The 18,026-nt window shown below is 54.6% G+C and overlaps 1 protein-coding gene across 9 annotated transcripts in view; it reads left to right on the plus strand.

Moving 5' to 3' along the window:
- Window positions 1–17,004, plus strand: part of LOC121094604 (opsin-5-like) — a 44,127-nt gene extending 27,123 nt beyond the window's left edge. For 6 of the 9 annotated variants that reach the window (XM_040608470.1, XM_040608472.1, XM_040608475.1 and 3 more), the window contains 5 exons: window positions 8,521–8,608; window positions 10,222–10,384; window positions 10,997–11,124; window positions 13,824–14,152; window positions 15,016–17,004. In XM_040608470.1, coding sequence (XP_040464404.1) covers window positions 8,521–8,608; window positions 10,222–10,384; window positions 10,997–11,124; window positions 13,824–14,152; window positions 15,016–15,570 — 1,263 coding nt within the window. In that variant the 3' untranslated portion in view covers window positions 15,571–17,004. The other 3 variants (XM_040608478.1, XM_040608477.1, XM_040608479.1) reach the window with 3 other exon arrangements.
- The last annotated feature ends 1,022 nt before the right edge of the window (window positions 17,005–18,026 follow it).

Here is an 18,026-nt window from a genome sequence, read left to right on the forward strand (position 1 = left end):
CCCAGCGCCGCGGGGCGGGCAGGAGCGGGCAGGTGCGGGCAGGGCAGGTCCCGGGGCGGGCAGGTGCGGGCAGGGCAGGTCCCGGGGCGGGCAGGAGCGGGCAGGGCAGGTCCCGGGGCGGGCAGGTGCGGGCAGGGCAGGTCCCGGGGCGGGCAGGTGCGGGCAGGGCAGGTCCCGGGGCGGGCAGGAGCGGGCAGGGCAGGTCCCGGGGCGGGCAGGTGCGGGCAGGGCAGGTCCCGGGGCGGGCAGGTGCGGGCAGGAGCGGGCAGGTGCGGGCAGGGCAGGTCCCGGGGCGGGCAGAGCCGGGCAGGGGCGGGTGCGGGAGCGGAGCTGTCCGCGGCCGCCGGTGCTGAGCTGCGGTGCAGCCGCCGCGATTCCGCGGGCGCGGAACCTGCCCCGCCCCCCCCCCCCGCGGAGCTGCCGCGGGAGCCCCAGCGAGTTGCTGGCGGCGCAGAGCGGGGCGGGCTGCGCCGGGGGCTCCGCCGGGAGAGGTAAGGGGGGCCCGGCCGCGGGGGGGGCGCTGCCGCGGGCACCCCGGGAGGGACACGGTGCCGCCGCGCACCCGGGCGTGGGGAGGACAGCGGACCCCGTGCGTGTCCCCAGCGGCAGGAGGGAGGCGACCCCGGGACCCCAGCCCCGTTCGCTGTGTCCCTGGCGGGGTGCTGGGGCGCAGCACCGGGGCGGTGCGTGTCCCGGGTGGGCACGGGTCCTGGGTGCGAGCTCCGCTCCCCCCCAGGCAGCCTTGAGCGTGCGAGTGATACATCCCACTGGGCACTTTAGGGGAGGCGTGCATGGGGCTGCATCCCCTCTCAAAGGGGCTTGCAAGAGTCCGAGGTGGCTACCGGGGTGGCAGAAAGCAGGCTCCTTTTGTCTGTAACCGACAGGGTGGGCAGCCCTGGCACGGGAGAACTCTGTCATCTACAAAGCGATTTTGGGCAGGGGGCTGAGGGCTGCCTTGCCTTACACTGCAACCTGTCCTTCAGGAGCTGAGCAGTCACTCAGCCGTGCTCTTTTGCTCTTCTATGACTTTTAAGGCTTGCTTTACTTGCTAGGCAGGCAGTGGTGTCTGAGCCTCCCCCATGCTAGGAACTGCAGAAATCGATTCCTGCTATTTACTATTGAAAGAGACTGGAGGTCAGCTGAGTTTCTAGGCTCATCAGGTTTCCTCCTCCTCCTCTCCAAGAAAGGCTCTGGCTTTGTGGCACGTTGGCTGAGGAAAAGCAACTGTCCAAGTCTGGAGAGGAAAAGGGCAAAACCAACAATCACACAAAATAAAATGCGTGGCTTTTCAGGTAGACATGGTGCGTGTGATCAGGCCAGTCTGGCCAGCCATCCCCTGTCCTCCCAGGTTCCAGACGTGGACATGTGAGGGAGGTTTAGGTTTGGTTCTTCTAGCAAACACAAGATTAGGCTCTGGGATGCAGAATACGAGGGTTTCCTGGTAATGTACCTGTGGCAGCAGCTGCCTGGAAAACTTCATCTCATTTTGAAGTCTGATTAAATTGAGGGGAAGGGAGCTTTCACAGTCTGTCTCTTCTTAGAACAGAGTCTGAGCAATGGAGCTTAAATCAAATTCAACAGCAGCTTTGTATGTCCAAAGACTACGTGGCCAGGCAGTTTGATTTTAAAGGGCTGCGTTGTGCTGGCTGGGTAGCCCCCGATGCAACATTCTCGTCTGAAGTCATTCCCAGAGGAGTTACAGTTTTAGTCTTGATGGAGCATAGTCGTGTTTTTGAAATGTTTTTGAACTGGAAGAAAACTCCAGCAGCTGTTCCTGTCAGAAATGAATGTGAATGTGTTTAGTACCTGCAATGATACTTCTGCAGCTTGTGATTTAATACTAAACATGACAGCAGAGAGGGAGGCTTGTGCGAGTCCCCCTCTGTCACACGCTCACCCAAGGGAGCAGCCCAGAGAGAGGGAGGACTTTGGTTTCCAGCACAGAACTGGAATTTGTGAACTGGCAGGGAAGCAGGTTAGTCACTGTCTTGTTTCCACGAGGGTAAAGACCATGGAAGCACCTCCTGGGGCCAGGTGTGAAGGAGCCACACCAGCATCCCCCTCACAGAGTAGCTCAGACAAATGGACCACGTTCTAATTTGTCTGTGGGGGGAAGGCTTTACAAGCCCCCCATGAAAGCAGCAGGGCAAAGTCTGAGATTTTTGCTATAGTTTTTATACTGATCCTACCTTCTCTTGCCTGTACGCTGCACATAGCTACAGTATGTCTACAGGATGTAGTTTATGATTTACTTCCAGACGCAAAAATGACTTTCCATATTTCTGTAAAACTGATTTATTGTCCGTGTGTCAATGACATCAGCATATCTATCAGTGCACGTGATGCATTTTTATCATTTTCTGTATCACAATGAAAGATGCGTGCTTTACAAATAGCTCAAGCACAGCCATAAAAATAAGGCCTATCCGAAGTAATATGTCAGAAATAGAAGTTCCTCTCCCCTGGATTATTGTTATTTGCCAGCTTGATCTCAGAGGACACTTGTAGGTCCCCTGACGTATTGTAGGATGGAGACCTGCCAGGGTTCTGAAAGAAATAAAAGTCCTGCAGGCTTTGCCAGTTCTCTTCTTCCTTTGCTGCGTGTGTGCATGCACGCTGAGGAGCAGGAACAATTCCTTCCAGACTGTTTGTGCTAGGCTTTGCCCTGTCTTGTCACCAGTGCAGCTGTGTGACCAAAGTCCTTCCTTTTTCCCAGGCTCCATGTTCTTAATACACATATACTTTGCTAAAGCATCTCAGAGAGGTGGTGTGCGTGTGCTGTGTTCAGCGTGTCTGCTTCCGAGGGCTCTTGAGGAAGAATAAAATATGGCCTAAGGGAGAACAATGCATTATGAGAATTTCAGGAATGATTTGCTCAGCCCTAAATGAAGGTTGTTTCCAATTAGGTTAATGAAGGACGTCATTCTCATGGTACAGGAAAGTATAAATCACCTGTCCCTCTACATGGACACTCTTTACCCTCCAAAGAGCACAGGAGAGTAAGGGAGATTATTCTTACTAGGCAGAGAAGCATTTAGCATCCAAGGTGCTCTGTGGAGGAGATGAAGCCAGCAGCCCCCTTTCACCACCAGCACTCTGTCCTCCTGCCCACCCATAGCACAAGGGGGGACTGCCAGTCTCCATCACCTCCGCATCCTCCTCTCCTGCTAGGTTCACTCTCCTCTACACCAGCTTTGCTCCCAGGGTGGGTGACTCCCAGTCCCAATCCTAGGTGCCAGTCTGCAGCCTGGGACACAGCTGCAGCACTCTGACCCCCTCGGCTGGGTCTCGCCCAGTTTGCACTGTCACAGGGCTCTTGTTGCCAGGAACCGCACCTCCCTCCCTCGCAATCTCTTGCATATAGAGATGTTCAGAGCAACCAGCATCGTTGAAGGCACTTGTGTGGACAAGTGCTGTAACTAGGGCTGCCCAACAGTGTGTGCATTTGTCCCAAAGGCACAGGCTCATGCCTTAATGCCCATGTCCAAAATGTGCCTGTGGGAGCTCTGCCCATTTTCGATCTGTTTGTGGTTAAGGGGAAAGAAAGAGTCACTTTCTCAAGAAATTTTGAAGAGAAACTTTGAAGCTGATGAGTATGTAGCAAAACCTCCTCCCTCATTCTCTTTCCACATCCACAGTGTCATACTGTGGGTCTAATAACTTGGTGGTTTTCTAATAAATTTAACTTTAGCATCAATTAAAATGCTTTGGCACACAAGGAAGGGAGAGGTGGACTCCTAAGGACATTCATCATAGAAAGCACATTGAGATTGGATTTTCATTAGTTGTGAAATTAAATACTCTGAAGCAGCTTTTTCACCTTGACAGTTACGAATATGCATCAGAGTGATGTTCTCACCCAGCCCTGCCTGCTCCTGCATGTGCTGGTGAGGAGGAAAGCCCATTTCCTCACAAGCCTTTTAGAGGGTGACCTGAAAAAGGGAGAAGCTGGGCTCCAACCTTTTCTGTGTCCTTGTGATGGAGAAATCTTATCAGGGAACTTTTCTGCAGCATCCAATCAGTTCTGCCTGCACCCTTCAGTTAAAGCCTTAGATCCCGTAGCTGTCTGTCGTGCATCAGCTGCCTTCCACTAAAGCCCAGATTTGCCATTGCTGCTTTTCCTAAGACAGAATGACTCAGAAGATTTTAAACAAAACCTGAACACAAGCCCCATTGATTTTGCTGTTCTTTATGAGTCACTGCATCATATGGTGAGGATTTGAGGCTAAGGACAAGATTCGCACAGGGCAGGTGAAGAAAGGTTGGGAAATGTTTCCCTTTTTCCTGCTAGGGATTTCCAGCACAAGTGTCCAACAAGTCAGGATTGTCAGTGAAAATCTCAAGGGAGAACCTGAGTCCCCACTGGACAGTCAATGAAGGGAGAGGTTCAGCTTGAACCCCGGGTGTGAAAGCACATGGAATGCTTGCAAGGGGCCCACATCGCAGGGTCGGTGCCAGGTATCCGGGAACATCTTTTTGTTGGCACGATTGATCTTGTAAAGGGAGAAAACACCCATCACAGAGCTACTGTGCTCTCCTCCTACGTGATGTTGTTCCTCTGCAGTCGGGCAGCGTGTAGGTGATGCCCAGAGCCTGGCTGGCACTGGGTGTAAGCTGGCAGGAGCGCAGCGGCCGGGCTGGTTACAGAGGAGGGACAGCTTAAAGCTGCCTGGTGTCACCTCTGTGCTGGTGCCTCTGTCTGGGATTCATGGGCTCCGCTCAGGATTCCTGCCAGTTCTATTCCCCAAGCTCCCAGGGAGCAAATGGGAAAGGCCACCCTGGATGGACACCAGCACGTCCCAGTGCCTCAGACGGGCAGACAGGGAGGAGCTTCCCAGGGCTGCAGGTGCCATCAGTCATGCTGAGGACGCGGAGAGGGGACAGTCACCTTCAACATAAACCTGTAAGTGAAAGCCTGAGAGCAGGTGGCGAGCTGAGCAAACTGACTTATCCTGAGATGCTTTTAGTGTGGTGCAGAAAGATCAGGCAGTGAATTGCTTCCCTGGGTATCCGGCACGGGGGAAGGAATGGCGTGCAGCTTCCCAGGTTACTATTAGCTGAGATAAATTCCTGCCTAAACTCTTTTCCCTCTAAGCAGAGCTCAGGGTGGATCTTGGCCCGTTGCTGTTCAGACTCCAACCTTGCGTGCCCTGGTAATTACGTTGTGTAGACATTTATGAGGATGGCCAGGGAGGTTACACTCTGCCCAGAGCAGCTGGAAAGCCCAGGCAAGCGGAGGGTGGTGACAGTGACTTCTCATAACCTCGTAAGCAGCATCTCTGCTGTGTGGCCACGCTGAGGGGGCTCGGTTCTCTGCACTGTGACCGGGCCAGATGAATAGGGAGAGGGTAGGAGGGGTGTAAAGCAAGCACCTTGTGAATTGTATTTGCTAAGAAAAGCAAATTGATGCAGCTGAACTGTATCATGCAAATGAGGACATTCAAATGTGTTAAAGTGGTCCAAGGCTACACCAGTGCCAAAGCAGAACTGAGAGAGCAATGTCCACCAGCCAGGAAAGCAAAAGGAAGAGCGGATCTGGGGAATAAGCACCTGCAAAGCGTGTGCTGGGCTGGCAGCGAGAAGCCCTCCAAGTCAAGTTGCCGCTTTGACACCAGCACTACGTTATTTAAAGTAGGAAGCCTCTAAGATGCAAATATTAATATTTTCTTACACATTTTAGCAGGCAATTATTAAAAGGTAATGAATATTTAAGGCTGAACATCAAAACTGCATGTATGTAAATTCAAGTAATAATGCATGAGAAGTTACCGTACTGTATTTCTATGTACTGGTAACAAGACAGGGGACATTTGATATGTTCAAGTAGCAAACTGCCTGTGTGGCTGCCAGCCTGCCTGGGCAATCACACTGCTGGGCGCTTGTTCCCTAGGTGCTTGCATATCGAACCCCCAGGGCTACCAGCCTCTTCCTAGCCAGTAGAGAATGGCTGGAGTTTAGTTTCTTAGTAAAGCAGGTGCTGTTGTTAAATGAACGCTTTGTTTTGCACGACAAAAGACTAGAAAAGTCCCAGGTGTGGTAGTCATCTCTCTGAAGTGAAAGATTGTGGCAGGATTGTGGCTCTTTTGTACTAGGAAACCCAAACAGGAGTGGTTAGACCCCCTGGCTGTGCATGTTTACCTTCACAGTGTCCATACAGTGCCACAGACTGACTTTCCAGACCCAGGCAGGAGGATGGGGCTTTTCAAAACAATACAGGATCTCTTTCTCATCACCAAAAGCCAACAAATGAGTTGGGGAAGGAGGAAAGTGTGCCACACAGCTTCCTGAGAGCCTCTGTCAGTTTAGCAGGACAAGGTAAATGGAGCTTAATTTAAAATCACATTTACATCAAGCTGTCCAACCAGTAACCTGGGCAAAATGTGTCTCAAGGATGAGGGACTCTGCCAGCAGCACAAGGGCTCTGGCCATGTCTGCTAGGGTGAGCGAGCCAAAGCCTGGCTTGCTGTTGCTCCTTCGGTCTTCAGCGCATGGCACCTCTCCCTGCGGAGCACACACTTGTTGGGACTGTTTTGCACAGACCAGTTCTCCTGCTTTCCACTGTCTCTGTTCATAAGGGGAGCAGGAACCACCCAGAGAGGCCAGAAGTTCAACAGGGTGATTTGAGAACCACGGATGACCATTGCAACTCCCATTAGCTATATTAACCAGCATCCTACCTGGCCTGCAAAGGCAGCTCGATCGTATTCATGGTATGTAGGCACTGACCATAAAAATATTAGATTGCTTAACATCAGATGCTTGAGACAGGCTCACTGAAAAGTAGTAAGTGAAACTATGCGAGTTGTAAACATCCCATAGGTTGTGTGCCCACCTAACCCAAGAAAGCCATGACCTTGGTCCATTGGTATTTGGCTGTATGGGCCAATAACACAGAGAATGAAGAACTATTGTCAGGATCTCTTGGCACTTTAACACCAATTATTGTCTTAAAGTACATTTATACTGAAAGCGGATTTACTCATTACTTCAAGTAATCAGCTCCATCTCTCTGCATGCAGCCTTGGATATGAAGGCATTTTCACCGGGGTACGGATAACAAGGGTAGTTGCTCTGTTGGTGAAGTCCGTGTCAGCAAAACCCGTGGAAAGGCTCCGTGTCCCTGCCTCCTGGCCCACGCGATAGCTCCCAAGCCGCCTCACGGCGCTCAGAGGCCAGGTAGGGATCTCTGCTGGGGATGCTGCTGTTACCCACCTCCCCCCCGTAAGGCCAGATCTGTTCCCTGTTCCAGCTCACGGCATGGCCCTATGAAAACCAGGCACCGGGGCAGGAATCCGCAGCCTGTTGCCACTTGTCAGGGTTGGACCATGCCACGGCTGCCCCCAGCTGCCTCCCCCCACCCCCTGCTCCTTCCCAGGGCACTGGTTTCAGTTCAGGGAAGGAGGCAGGAATACTGCATGCATTAAACATCCCAGCAAGCAAGCTAACAGCTATTGAAACATATAATTAAACCATTATTTTCTCTCACCCCCTCTTTTCTTTTTTCTTCACCTGAACAAAATATTTTCCCATTTGCTTGTTATCAGTGAAGGGAGTGAATATACTGAAACACATCTGCTGTTCTGCTAGACTACCCCCTATTAACTCCCTGAGCACTTGGGAACCTTTGGCTCAGCTGCACAGAATAACAGGGAAACTAATTAGCTCGATAAAGCTCAATGATTGAGACAGGCACCCTGAGAAAGGGAGTGACTTTTTACTACTTTTTTTTGGTTTTTTATTGTTAATACATGGGTTCACCCTCACGTTCTTCACTGCCTGCACTGCTGGCAGCATGGAGCAGATTTAGTTCCAGCTGAACAAGGAAGGTCCCAGGCAGGAGCAGTGATGATCAGGGTGACAATTCCTTTTTGTCCCAAGCTGTGGGGTCTCCTGGGCTGGGGTTTGGCCAACAGCTTGTTGCAAGTCCCCTTGTGTGCGTAGGCTCTTCTCAGCACGCACAGTGCGTGTCTCACAGTAGAGGCAATTAATATGCCGCCACGGCACACAAACAGGTCTTGGCCACATAACAAAGAGAGTTTTGCCCAAGTCTTTACGCTGATGTGGACACAGGGACAGGCGGAGGCACGCGAAGGACGGGGCAAGCCTGGAGGAGGGGGGGGGCTTTGCAGAACACGAGGCCTCCAGCTCCGAGCAGCTGGTCCCCATGGCCAGGCACACGGCGCCTGCTGCGGTCAGCACATGGCTGAGGCTTGCAAAGAAAATTTAGATCCAAAGGCTAATCCTAATCAGTAAAATCTGTAATTGAAGAAATGGTAATCACGTGAGATTACCAGCCCGATCCTGTTATCAGCCCCCTGCCCAGCCGGTTAGGTCAGCGCTGCACCAGCGTTAACAAAGCCACCCCTGCAGCGGGGGGCTGGGGGGTGCACGCTGCTGGCTCCATCATCGTGCAGTGCCAGCAGCGAGGCGCAGAGCTGTCCTCCCCGCCAACCAAGGAAGCGGAACACTCCTTCATTAGCCAGAATTCACTCTCACTTGTATTTGTGTCTTGCTTTGCAGATGGGAAATGCGTCCAACACCTCAGTGTTCATCTCCACCTTATCGGAGAGAGAAGACCTGATCTTTGGCACGCTCTATTTAGTCTTTGGTAAGCGAGGACAGCCTGTTATACCTGTGTCCCTGCCAGAGACATTCAGGCCTTTTGCAGTCACTGATGCTTCCAGAAGTGTGCAGTCATTAGCAGAACAATCAAACTGGCCCTTCCTGTGTCAGCCTTAGGTTGCTCAAAAGGATGGTCTGGCCAAAGCTTGGGGGCTGCATTCCCCTCTCAGGGGAACTGCAAGTACCACTTAATGTTTTTAAATATTTGGAAAGTTGAACAACGTTTGAGGGACGTGCTGTAACTCCTACCGCAGCCACCCGGCGTGAGATGGATAGGGGCTGTGTTAGCGCTGCCAGCTTTGTGAGTATTGAAGGTATTTAGACCTGAGCGGCCCTTGCTTTCAGCAGAAGGTGCTGGTGAATGTCCTGTGATTTGGAATAAGTGGCACTGAAAAGCCAGCAGGCACAACTGAGGGGCTGGGGTGTGCTCTGAGGTGGCCTAGACCTGCGTGGTGCGGTCCAGAAGTGAATGATGGCCAAAGAAAAGCCTTCCAGTGTTCTGAGCCCTGAGCAAGTTGTCTCCCAATGCTAGAAGAGTTTTTCATGCCTGTGAGGGTGGGGAGCCCAAGGGATGCTCACGCCACTGGCACTACCAGCAGCCCTATAGGCACCTACAGCTCTTCAGAGTTAGTAAAGCTAATGAAATGTACTTAGTACGGATGTGAGACTAGCTCTGTGGGAAAGATGCCTTGTGAGGCTGGGAAGAAGGATAAACATCTCAGTGTTCTGCCCTCCAGCAGCTCCAGAGCCTCCAAAGCTCTGGTGTTGACCAGGTCCTGGAATCATGTTCCTGAGGGGAACTTTAGTGTTGGCTGTTCAGCGGCTTTGGAAGCTGATTCTTTCCATGGTATTTAATTTACAGCCTGATTCATTAGGGAAAAACCCTTGTCCTACCCGAGCTGTCCCAAGAGCAGCAAAGATCCTCCTTCTGAGGACACAGAAACCTCTTTTCAATGAAAGCACAAATAGGTAATTTAAAAAAGAGAGAAAGCCCTTGTTATAAAATTTTAATCACTGCTGTTGTTTTAAATACACTAATAGCAAGCAAAGAGCCTTCTTTTGTTTAGTCTGGATTTTCCTTGATCTTCATAATGCCTTTCTTCTTGTTTATTTTGTTACCATGATATTGGACAACACAGACTCACAGGAGTGACATTGCCAGGAAGAAATTAAAAAGGCGAAGGGGCCCAGCTCCTTGGCCTCACATCAGAAGAGCAATCACACAAAGCTCCCGTTATTTATCTAGCTGGAAGGAAGTGCCCCCCTTGCTCCTTCCAGCTGGAAGAAGTGACTCTGGCCAGATCCTGCACCCGGAGCCCATTGCAGTCTCATCCCATCACTGCACTCCTACCAAACGCCTCTGTAGGATCTCAGGAAGGGGAAGGGATCATATGCAATGTAAAGCAGCTGCAGATGTACTCACAGAGCCCTGCAGGTCCTGTGGGCTCCCCTGGTCAGCCCGCTCCAGAGAGGGAAGCCTGGAAGCCCTTTCCATCCTCTGTAGACATCTCCAGTGTTTGCTTCCAAACATCTCAAGATGATCCTGGCTCCTTTCCCGGCCCCATTACATACAGCACCGTTCCTCTGTCTTCTCCGCAGGAATCATGTCCCTCTCTGGGAACTCGCTGCTCCTGCTGGTGGCCTATCAGAAGAGGTCCATGCTGAAGCCTGCTGAGTTCTTCATCGTCAACCTGGCCATCAGTGATTTGAGCATGACAGTGATGCTCTTCCCCTTGGCCACCTCCTCCTTCTTTGCACACAGGTACCTTGTGGACATGGCTCTGCACCGGCCGACAGCCGCGGGTGCAGTTTGAAAACCTTGTCTTGGAATGGGGAGATCCCTGACAGGGGATCACTCTGGGATCACTCTAGAGGTCACTCTGGTGGCACGGGGCACTGTAACCTCGCAGCCAGCCAGCCCACCGCAGGGTGCTTTGCTTTTCCCTGTCCCTTTGGTTCATCACATAGACCTGCTGTAAAAGGGGTTTGGTGGTGGGTTTCCAAAGCGGCACCTGCGCGGGGTGGGCACTGCTGTGGTGTGCACCGGCATGGATCAGGGCAGCTCCCACACCCATGGCTCCATCTGTGCTCGTCACTGGGGTGCTCAGGGAACAAATCAGGGCAAGATCTTGCCTGTGTTTGCTTGGGCAGTCAGGTGCCGGTGTCCATGCAGCCTGTTGCAGCCACCCCGCACACGGCCAGCTTTGCTTCTGGTGTGGGACCAGCAGCTGCAGCTCCACTGCTGGGAAATGCCCAGCCTTCCTCCAGAGCAGGGACCCTGGGGAACACTGGGTCCAGCCGAGTGCCAGGGGCTGTCATCCAGCCGCCCGGGCGGGGGGAAGGGCTGGGTTTACCTGCAGGCTTTCCCTTGCAGGTGGCTGTTCAACCAGGCGGTGTGCACCCTCTACGCCTTCTGCGGGGTCTTGTTCGGGCTCTGCAGCCTCACCAGCCTGACAGTGCTCAGCACGGTTTGCTGCCTGAAGGTCTGTTACCCAGCATATGGTAGGTGCTGGGACGTGTTATCTGATCTATACTTACACCCCTTTCTTTTTAATGGGCCAGATCCACCTCTTCTGGGAAAGCTTTGCCCCAGGGCAACCTATTCCCAGTCAATACACAGAACCATAGAATCGTTTAGGTTGGAAAAGGCTTTTAAGATCATCAAGTCCACCACTAACCCATGTCCCTAAGTGCCACATCTACATGTCTTTTAAACACCTCCAGGGATGGTGACCCCACCACCCTAGTGGCAGCCTGTTCCAATCCTGGCCAGCCCTTTAGGTGAAGAACTCTTTCCCAATATCCAACCTAAACCTCCCTGGTGCAACTTGAGGCTGTTTCCTCTTGTCCCATCGCTTGTTACCTGGGAGAAGAGACCGACCCCCACCTCCCTACAGCATCCCCATCCCAGCCATGAGCAGCCGGGTTCTCCAGGAGATGCTGTGGGAGACAGTATCCAAAAGCTTTACTGAAGTCTAGGTAACACCAGCCACAGCCTTTCCCTCATCCACTGGGCAGGTCTCCTTGTCATAGAAGGAGATTAGGTTCGTCAGGCAGGACCTGCCTTTTATAACCCCACGCTGGCTGGGCCTGACCCCTGGTTGTCCTGCACATGCCACATGATGGCACCCAGGGTGATCAGCTCCATAACCTTCCCCAGCACCGAGGTTGGGCTGACAGGGCTGTAGTGCCCTGGATCCTCCTTCCAGCCCTTCTTGTAGATGGGCATCACACCTGCTACCTTCCCATCAGTTGGGACCTCCCCGGTTAGCCAGGACTGGTGACAAATGATGGAGGTTGGCTCGGTGAGCACTGCCGCCAGCTCCCTCCGTGCCCTCGGGTGGATCCCATCCAGCCCCAGAGACCCGTGTGTGTCTGAGTGGTGTAGCAGGTCGCTGACCATTTCCCCTTGGGTTATGGGGGCTTCATTCTGCTCCTCGTCTCTGCCTTTCAGCTCGGGGCTGGGTACCCAGAGAAAAACTGGTACACTTGTGCCGCAAACTCTGAAGGCTTTGATCACTTGTGTATTCACTCCTCTCCACCTGCATGGGGCTACGGAGCCCCAGCACCCTGTGCCCATGCCCTGTGCATGCATCCCAGCTGTCCCCTGCTTCACTCTAGGGCTCAGGAACATCATCCCAAAAAGTGTCAAGGGGCTTGTCCTCCCTCCGTAGAAAACTCCCAGCTGCTGTATCACAGCAGGTTGCAGAATTTTAAATGTCCCTGCACAGACTTGAGCTTAGACTAGAGCAGACTCTGGGAAGCCACAAGCTCTGACAGTGCAAGAAGAGCTGCTTTCCCTTGTCCCTGGTGGGAGAGCCATAGGCCAAATGTATTTAATTCACCGAAATAATTAATACAAGAGAGCTGGGTTTTCAGTGTTATAGCTCACTTCTGTAGCCCTATTTTCACCTGGACTTCCTCTGCAGAGCTAATGTGAGTGTTTGCAGCTCTAAGCTTGGGCACCAGGTCTTTGCAAAGAACATGCACCGCAGAGAACACCTGAGCAAGCGAGGGGACGCAGGGATGTCCCCTGTACTTTTACAGCTCCTCCTGTTTGTGGTTGCTTCTTAATTTCCTCAGCTCGGCTGCTAACCCTCCATCCAGCGTGTATCTGCAGAATAGAGTTTGGATTGAAGGCCAAGAATAGACATAAAATAAGAAATCAAAGATACTAGTTTGCTTTGCAGAGCAGCACCCCAGGGTGCATCCTCACCCCCCGTCCTGTGGCTTGCTGCCTGGCTGTCCCGAGCCTGTGGCTGTCGCTTTTCCCGGGCAGCTCGCAGTGCCTCAAGGACAATGCTGGAGCAGAGTCACCTTGGTTATGTGCCAGCACGACAGCTCTGGAGATCACTAAAAAGGTAGAAGGAAAGATAAAGATAAAAGTTGGCTTTTCAAAGGCAGCCCAGGTACCGGTGGCTTTCCCCGCGCAGGTTCTGCTCGCTGGATTAGCCGGTGCTTGGCAGCCTGGCACCTTGGGCTTATCTCCCCGTGGGTCCCCAGCCCTTTTTCCACGAGGAAACGGCCCGTCTCAATGTGCTTTTCATTGCTTAGGGTCAAAGAAAAATGTTACTCCTATGTATGGCTGAAGATTTAGCACTTTAAGCTGAGCTCTTAGAAGAGCAGGGTTTTAGATTTGACAGGGGATGGGTCTAAAAGGAGAAGACGCACCTCCCCCAGTGCTTCAGTCTGCCGGCGAGGGAAGGGTCCTTCATGTGGCAGTGTCTGGGGAGGCTTTGCGTGGTCCCTGCCCCATGTCCAGGCTGCTGCAACCGGCCAGGCTCCCTCCCAGCTGCCCAAGGGCCATGGGTGCAGCCCTGTCCCTGCGGGGCCATGGGTGCAGTGTCCCCTCCCATGCCACCAGCAGCCACGTGGCCTCCCAGCAATTCCTCCCGAAGCTGCGAGAGGCTGCGCTGCTGATCCTGCCATTGCAAACCCGTACGTTTCTCTCGGCTCCGTGCTCTGGCCACTGGCCCAAGGGGACAGGAGGATACCTGTGTGTCCTGGGGCAAGTGTCGGTGTGGCTCTGCCTGCTCCATGGCACCAGCTCCTGCTCTGCGCTGGTGACCCTGTCCGTGTCCCAGGGCAGCTGGCTTCGTCTCTGGTGCCTGGAGGTGTGGGTGGCTTGGGGGTCACAAGGCTCTCTCTCTGCTCCCCCTGGCCCATGGGAAGCCATTCTCACCCCAGTCCCTCTGCCACAGGCAACAAGTTCTCGCCCTGCCACGCCGGAGTGCTGCTGCTGTGCGTCTGGGCGTACGCCCTGATGTTTGCCACGGCCCCCCTGGCCGAGTGGGGCAGCTATGGCCCCGAGCCCTATGGGACAGCCTGCTGCATCACGTGGAAAGCCTCGAGCAGGGAGGCCACGCTCTACATCCTCGCCCTCTTCATCTTCTGCTACCTTCTCCCCTGCCTCCTCATCCTCGTCTCCTACTCGCTGATCCTCTGGACGGTGCGGGTGTCCCGGAGAGCCGTCAGGCAGCACGTTTCCCCCCAGCGCAGAGCCCGCAGCGTGCACAGCCTGGTCATGAAGGTAGGGGGGGGCTCGGGGCACTGCAGGGTCCCTGGGAACCCCCTGCCCCAGCCCCTGCCCCAGGCAAACGCGGCGGGACCCTTTCTGCTAGGATGTCTGCTGTTCCCAATGAATTCTCCAGGTGTTTGTATCTGTGGGTAATAACACATTTCTCCTTGTTTAAAGCCATCGGGTGGAGGAGTTTTCATTTTAAATTACATTGGAAAAGATCATAAAAGGAGCTTGCATGAGTCATTGTTCCCCAGACTACGAGCTAATACTATAATTTACCAAGGATATGTAAAAAAAAAAAAAAAAAAAAAAAAAAGTGGATGCCCTTTAAAAAAAGCCACAAACACGAAAGAAAACAGCTTGCAAGCCTGGCCTCGAATGAAACGTTTGTGTCTGCTTTGAGGAAGGGGGTCTGAGCGTGGCCGGTTTCCAGAGCCTCTCGGTCGGTCTGCACGCCAGCACACATTGCTGGAGGGTTTTTAAGTGCTGCCAAAAGGCTGCTGGAGTCCAATGCTGTCCTGGTCCCAGGCAGGTCCCTGGGTGCTTCGTACCCGTCTGCTGTGGTGGGCCAAGGCAGCTCCTGAGTTCCCCAGGTGGGACAGGGTGGGAGTCGCCTGCAGCGAGTGCAGGTTAATGCTGTCACGCTGGGACGTGCTGAGTTGCTGTCCTGATGTCTGACATCCCGATGTTCCAGTGTGATGGGTCCAGAAGCACCTTTCCCTGGGGATTTGAGCAACTGCTCAGGGTCCCACTGTGGTGTGACCCCACGGGGCCTCAGCATGTGGCTGAGGTGGGGGGAGGGGAGCAGTTAGCATCCCGCGTGTGCCGCAGGAGGCTCAGGGCATTGCTGTCTCCATCGCCTTCTCTTCCAGCTGAGCATTGCCGTGTGCCTGGGGTTTTTGGCTGCCTGGACCCCTTACGCCGTCGTGGCCCTCTGGGCAGTCCTCGGTGACGCCAGCCAGGTGCCGGCACTGGCCTTTGTGCTGTCGGCTGTCTTTGCCAAGTCCTCAACGCTCTACAACCCCCTGGTGTACCTGCTTTTCAAGCCCAACTTCCAGAAGTTCCTCTCCAAGGACGTGGTGCTCCTCCAGGCCATCCGCACCCTCCTCTGCTGCGGCTGCCCGAGCGCTGCGCTCCAGCCTTTCCCCTCCTCAGGCTTCGGTGACCATCCTGGAGCCTGCAGAAACTGCAACGATACTTTTGAGTGTTTCAGTAACTACCCCAAGTGCTACAAACTGCCCCAGGCCCCTGGCAGCTCGCCCCGGCGTGCTCCCCTGGCTCTCCTGGCCGATGGAGCTGCTTGCCAGCCGGGGCTGAAGAGGACGGTGCAGGTGATGGTGCTTGTCACACGGAAGAGATCGAGCCTGGGTGCTGCGAGCGTGGCGGGGGAAGCGCTGCCGGCAGGTATCATGAAAGACCTTCTCTGAGCCCAGCCGTGCCCAGCTGTGTCCTGCCGGCGCACGGGAAGACAAACCTGGATGCAACATTTCTCTCGCCTACATACCCAATGGGCCCCCGGCATGTTCTGCAGATGAAGCGACGTGAAAATTTGAAAATTTCAGACCAGCCTTGCCTCTCCCTCTGGTCTGGCTCTTGCAACTTTGAGCCTAGTCTTTGCACTTGCAAAACAAACAAACAAACAAAAGACCCCCGGTGCCTGAAATCAGCCCAGGGTGCAAGCCCTGGCTGCAGTTGCTCCTGCAGTTTGCTCTCTGGGCTCATGGCCTTTGTTTTTCCATCCTGGTGCTCTGATGACCAAGTAGGAACTTGGTTGTCTTAAGAAACAGTGCCTGGCAGGGAGGGTTGGGGGCCGGGGGGCCCCGGGAGCCATCCTGCCTCCAGCGCCAGCCCCTGCAGCCCCCACTGACCGTGTCCTTCCCCGCCGGGGAGCGGGACCATGCCGCTCAGCTACCTCACTGGGGATTATGAAGCATTTTTCTGTACCTCTCAAGAGACGACTCTTTGTGCAGGTAGCGTTGCCCCACTCCCTTGATTTGAACACAAACCCACCACCATCCTACAGATCGAAATGGGAGCTTGTCTTTAAGGATTTGGGGTTGGAATAATCCCGGTGCAAGTAATAGCAGTCCCAGGTCGTGCTCTCCAGGCAGGGGACAGCAGGTCTGTGGCTGAGCACCATCCCGAGAGGGGCTGTGGCTGCAGGGACAGCTCATGCCACCTGCACTGCTGCACAGGGGAGCAGCTGCCTGGGCAGCTGCGTCCTGCGGGCATTTGGAGATCAGTGTGGGCAGGTCACCCACGGGAATGGTCTGGGATGAGAAGGACCCAGAAGCTGTGAAATGGCCCGATGCAAAGCCATGAACAGAAGACTCCCCACGTTACCCGCTGTGGCAGGCGCAGGGCAGGCTTGCAGGCGTCTCTGCAGAAGCGTGGTGCCCCCACGGTGAAGGTCACCTGGGGCTCAGCCCGAGGGGTCCCCATCCCACCCCTAGCACCAAGCTGCCTTGGGCATGGTGGGAGCTGGTTTTGCTTTGCAGGGTCTGAATAACAGCCGGAGTGCTGAGAGAGGTTGGTTATGTCCCCCCCAAATTACAAAATACATTCAAGATGATGAGAAGAGTCAGCAGCAGAGGTGGGGAACATGCTGCCCTCTGGCACGCAGCCAACCAACTTACCGGTGGGACCGCTTTACATTGTCACTGGTGAACCAACAGAACCACGCCGCAACCCGTCACCAGAGCTGCAGCAGTAAATCATGGCTGTGCTAAAAGGGAACAGCGATCCGCTTCCTGCACGAGTGCTGGGAAACAGCTGGTGCCCCAGTGCTGTCACTGGCTGTGATCTGCCTGCCAGCCTCCCTGCCAGCCTCCCTGCCTGCTCTGCCTGCCAGCCTCCCTGCCTGCTCTGCCTGCCTGCTCTGCCTGCCTGCTCTGTCTGCCAGCCTCCCTGCCAGCCTCCATGCCTGCTCTCCCTGCCTGCTCTGCCTGCCTGCTCTGACTGCCAGCCTCCCTGCCTGCTCTGCCTGCCTGCTCTGCCTGCCTGCTCTGTCTGCCAGCCTCCATGCCTGCTCTCCCTGCCTGCTCTGCCTGCCTGCTCTGACTGCCAGCCTCCCTGCCTGCTCTGCCTGCCTGCTCTGCCTGCCTGCTCTGTCTGCCAGCCTCCCTGCCTGCTCTGCCTGCCTGCTCTGCTTGCCTGCTCTGTCTGCCAGCCTCCCTGCCAGCCTCCCTGCCTGCTCTGCCTGCCTGCTCTGTCTGCCAGCCTCCCTGCCTGCTCTGCCTGCCAGCCTCCCTGCCAGCCTCCCTGCCAACCTCTCTGCCAGCCTCCCTGCCCGTAAGCCGACCCTGAGCTCTCCCTCCTCCCGCTGCTCTCCAGATACAGATACTGCTATTTTTAGCGGTCGCTCCTAGAACCAGGATGGATCCCTGCCTTTTCTTAGCACAGCTACGGCAGCCTCCTCCCTTCCAAGGACACACAGCGCTCCGCAGAAGACCCGCCAGCTGCAGGGGTGTGCAGAAACGGAGGGGCGGGTGTGCTCCTGGGGGGCAGGCAGCAGATGCCCACCACCAGTTGTTTAAGCTGCAAACTTGGTACCGCTGAACCTGGGCATTAAAAACACCAAGGTTTTTGGCCTTGATGTTATGGCCCAATTCTGGCGTAGGTGGCAATGGGGCTGGTGTGAGCTCTGCGGTAGAGGAAGCAGTTGCTGCACACAGAGGCACCCAGTGAAGCAGCGCAGGGTGCTGGGGTGCAGGTGGTGCTGCCCTGCTTTCCCTGTGTGTGCTGCACAGCTCTCCGGCGCACGACAGCGTGGCAGTTGAGGCACTTGCTTTTGTCCCTTGGTCATTCCACTTAACCACTTTAACTAGCAGTTCCCTTGTGACAGGAGAGGGTCATCGCTGCCTCTGGGGTGCAGTTGCATCTT

This window comes from Falco naumanni, chromosome 10 (genome assembly GCF_017639655.2).
Source record: "Falco naumanni isolate bFalNau1 chromosome 10, bFalNau1.pat, whole genome shotgun sequence".
In the NCBI taxonomy this organism is placed as follows: Eukaryota; Metazoa; Chordata; class Aves; order Falconiformes; family Falconidae; genus Falco; species Falco naumanni.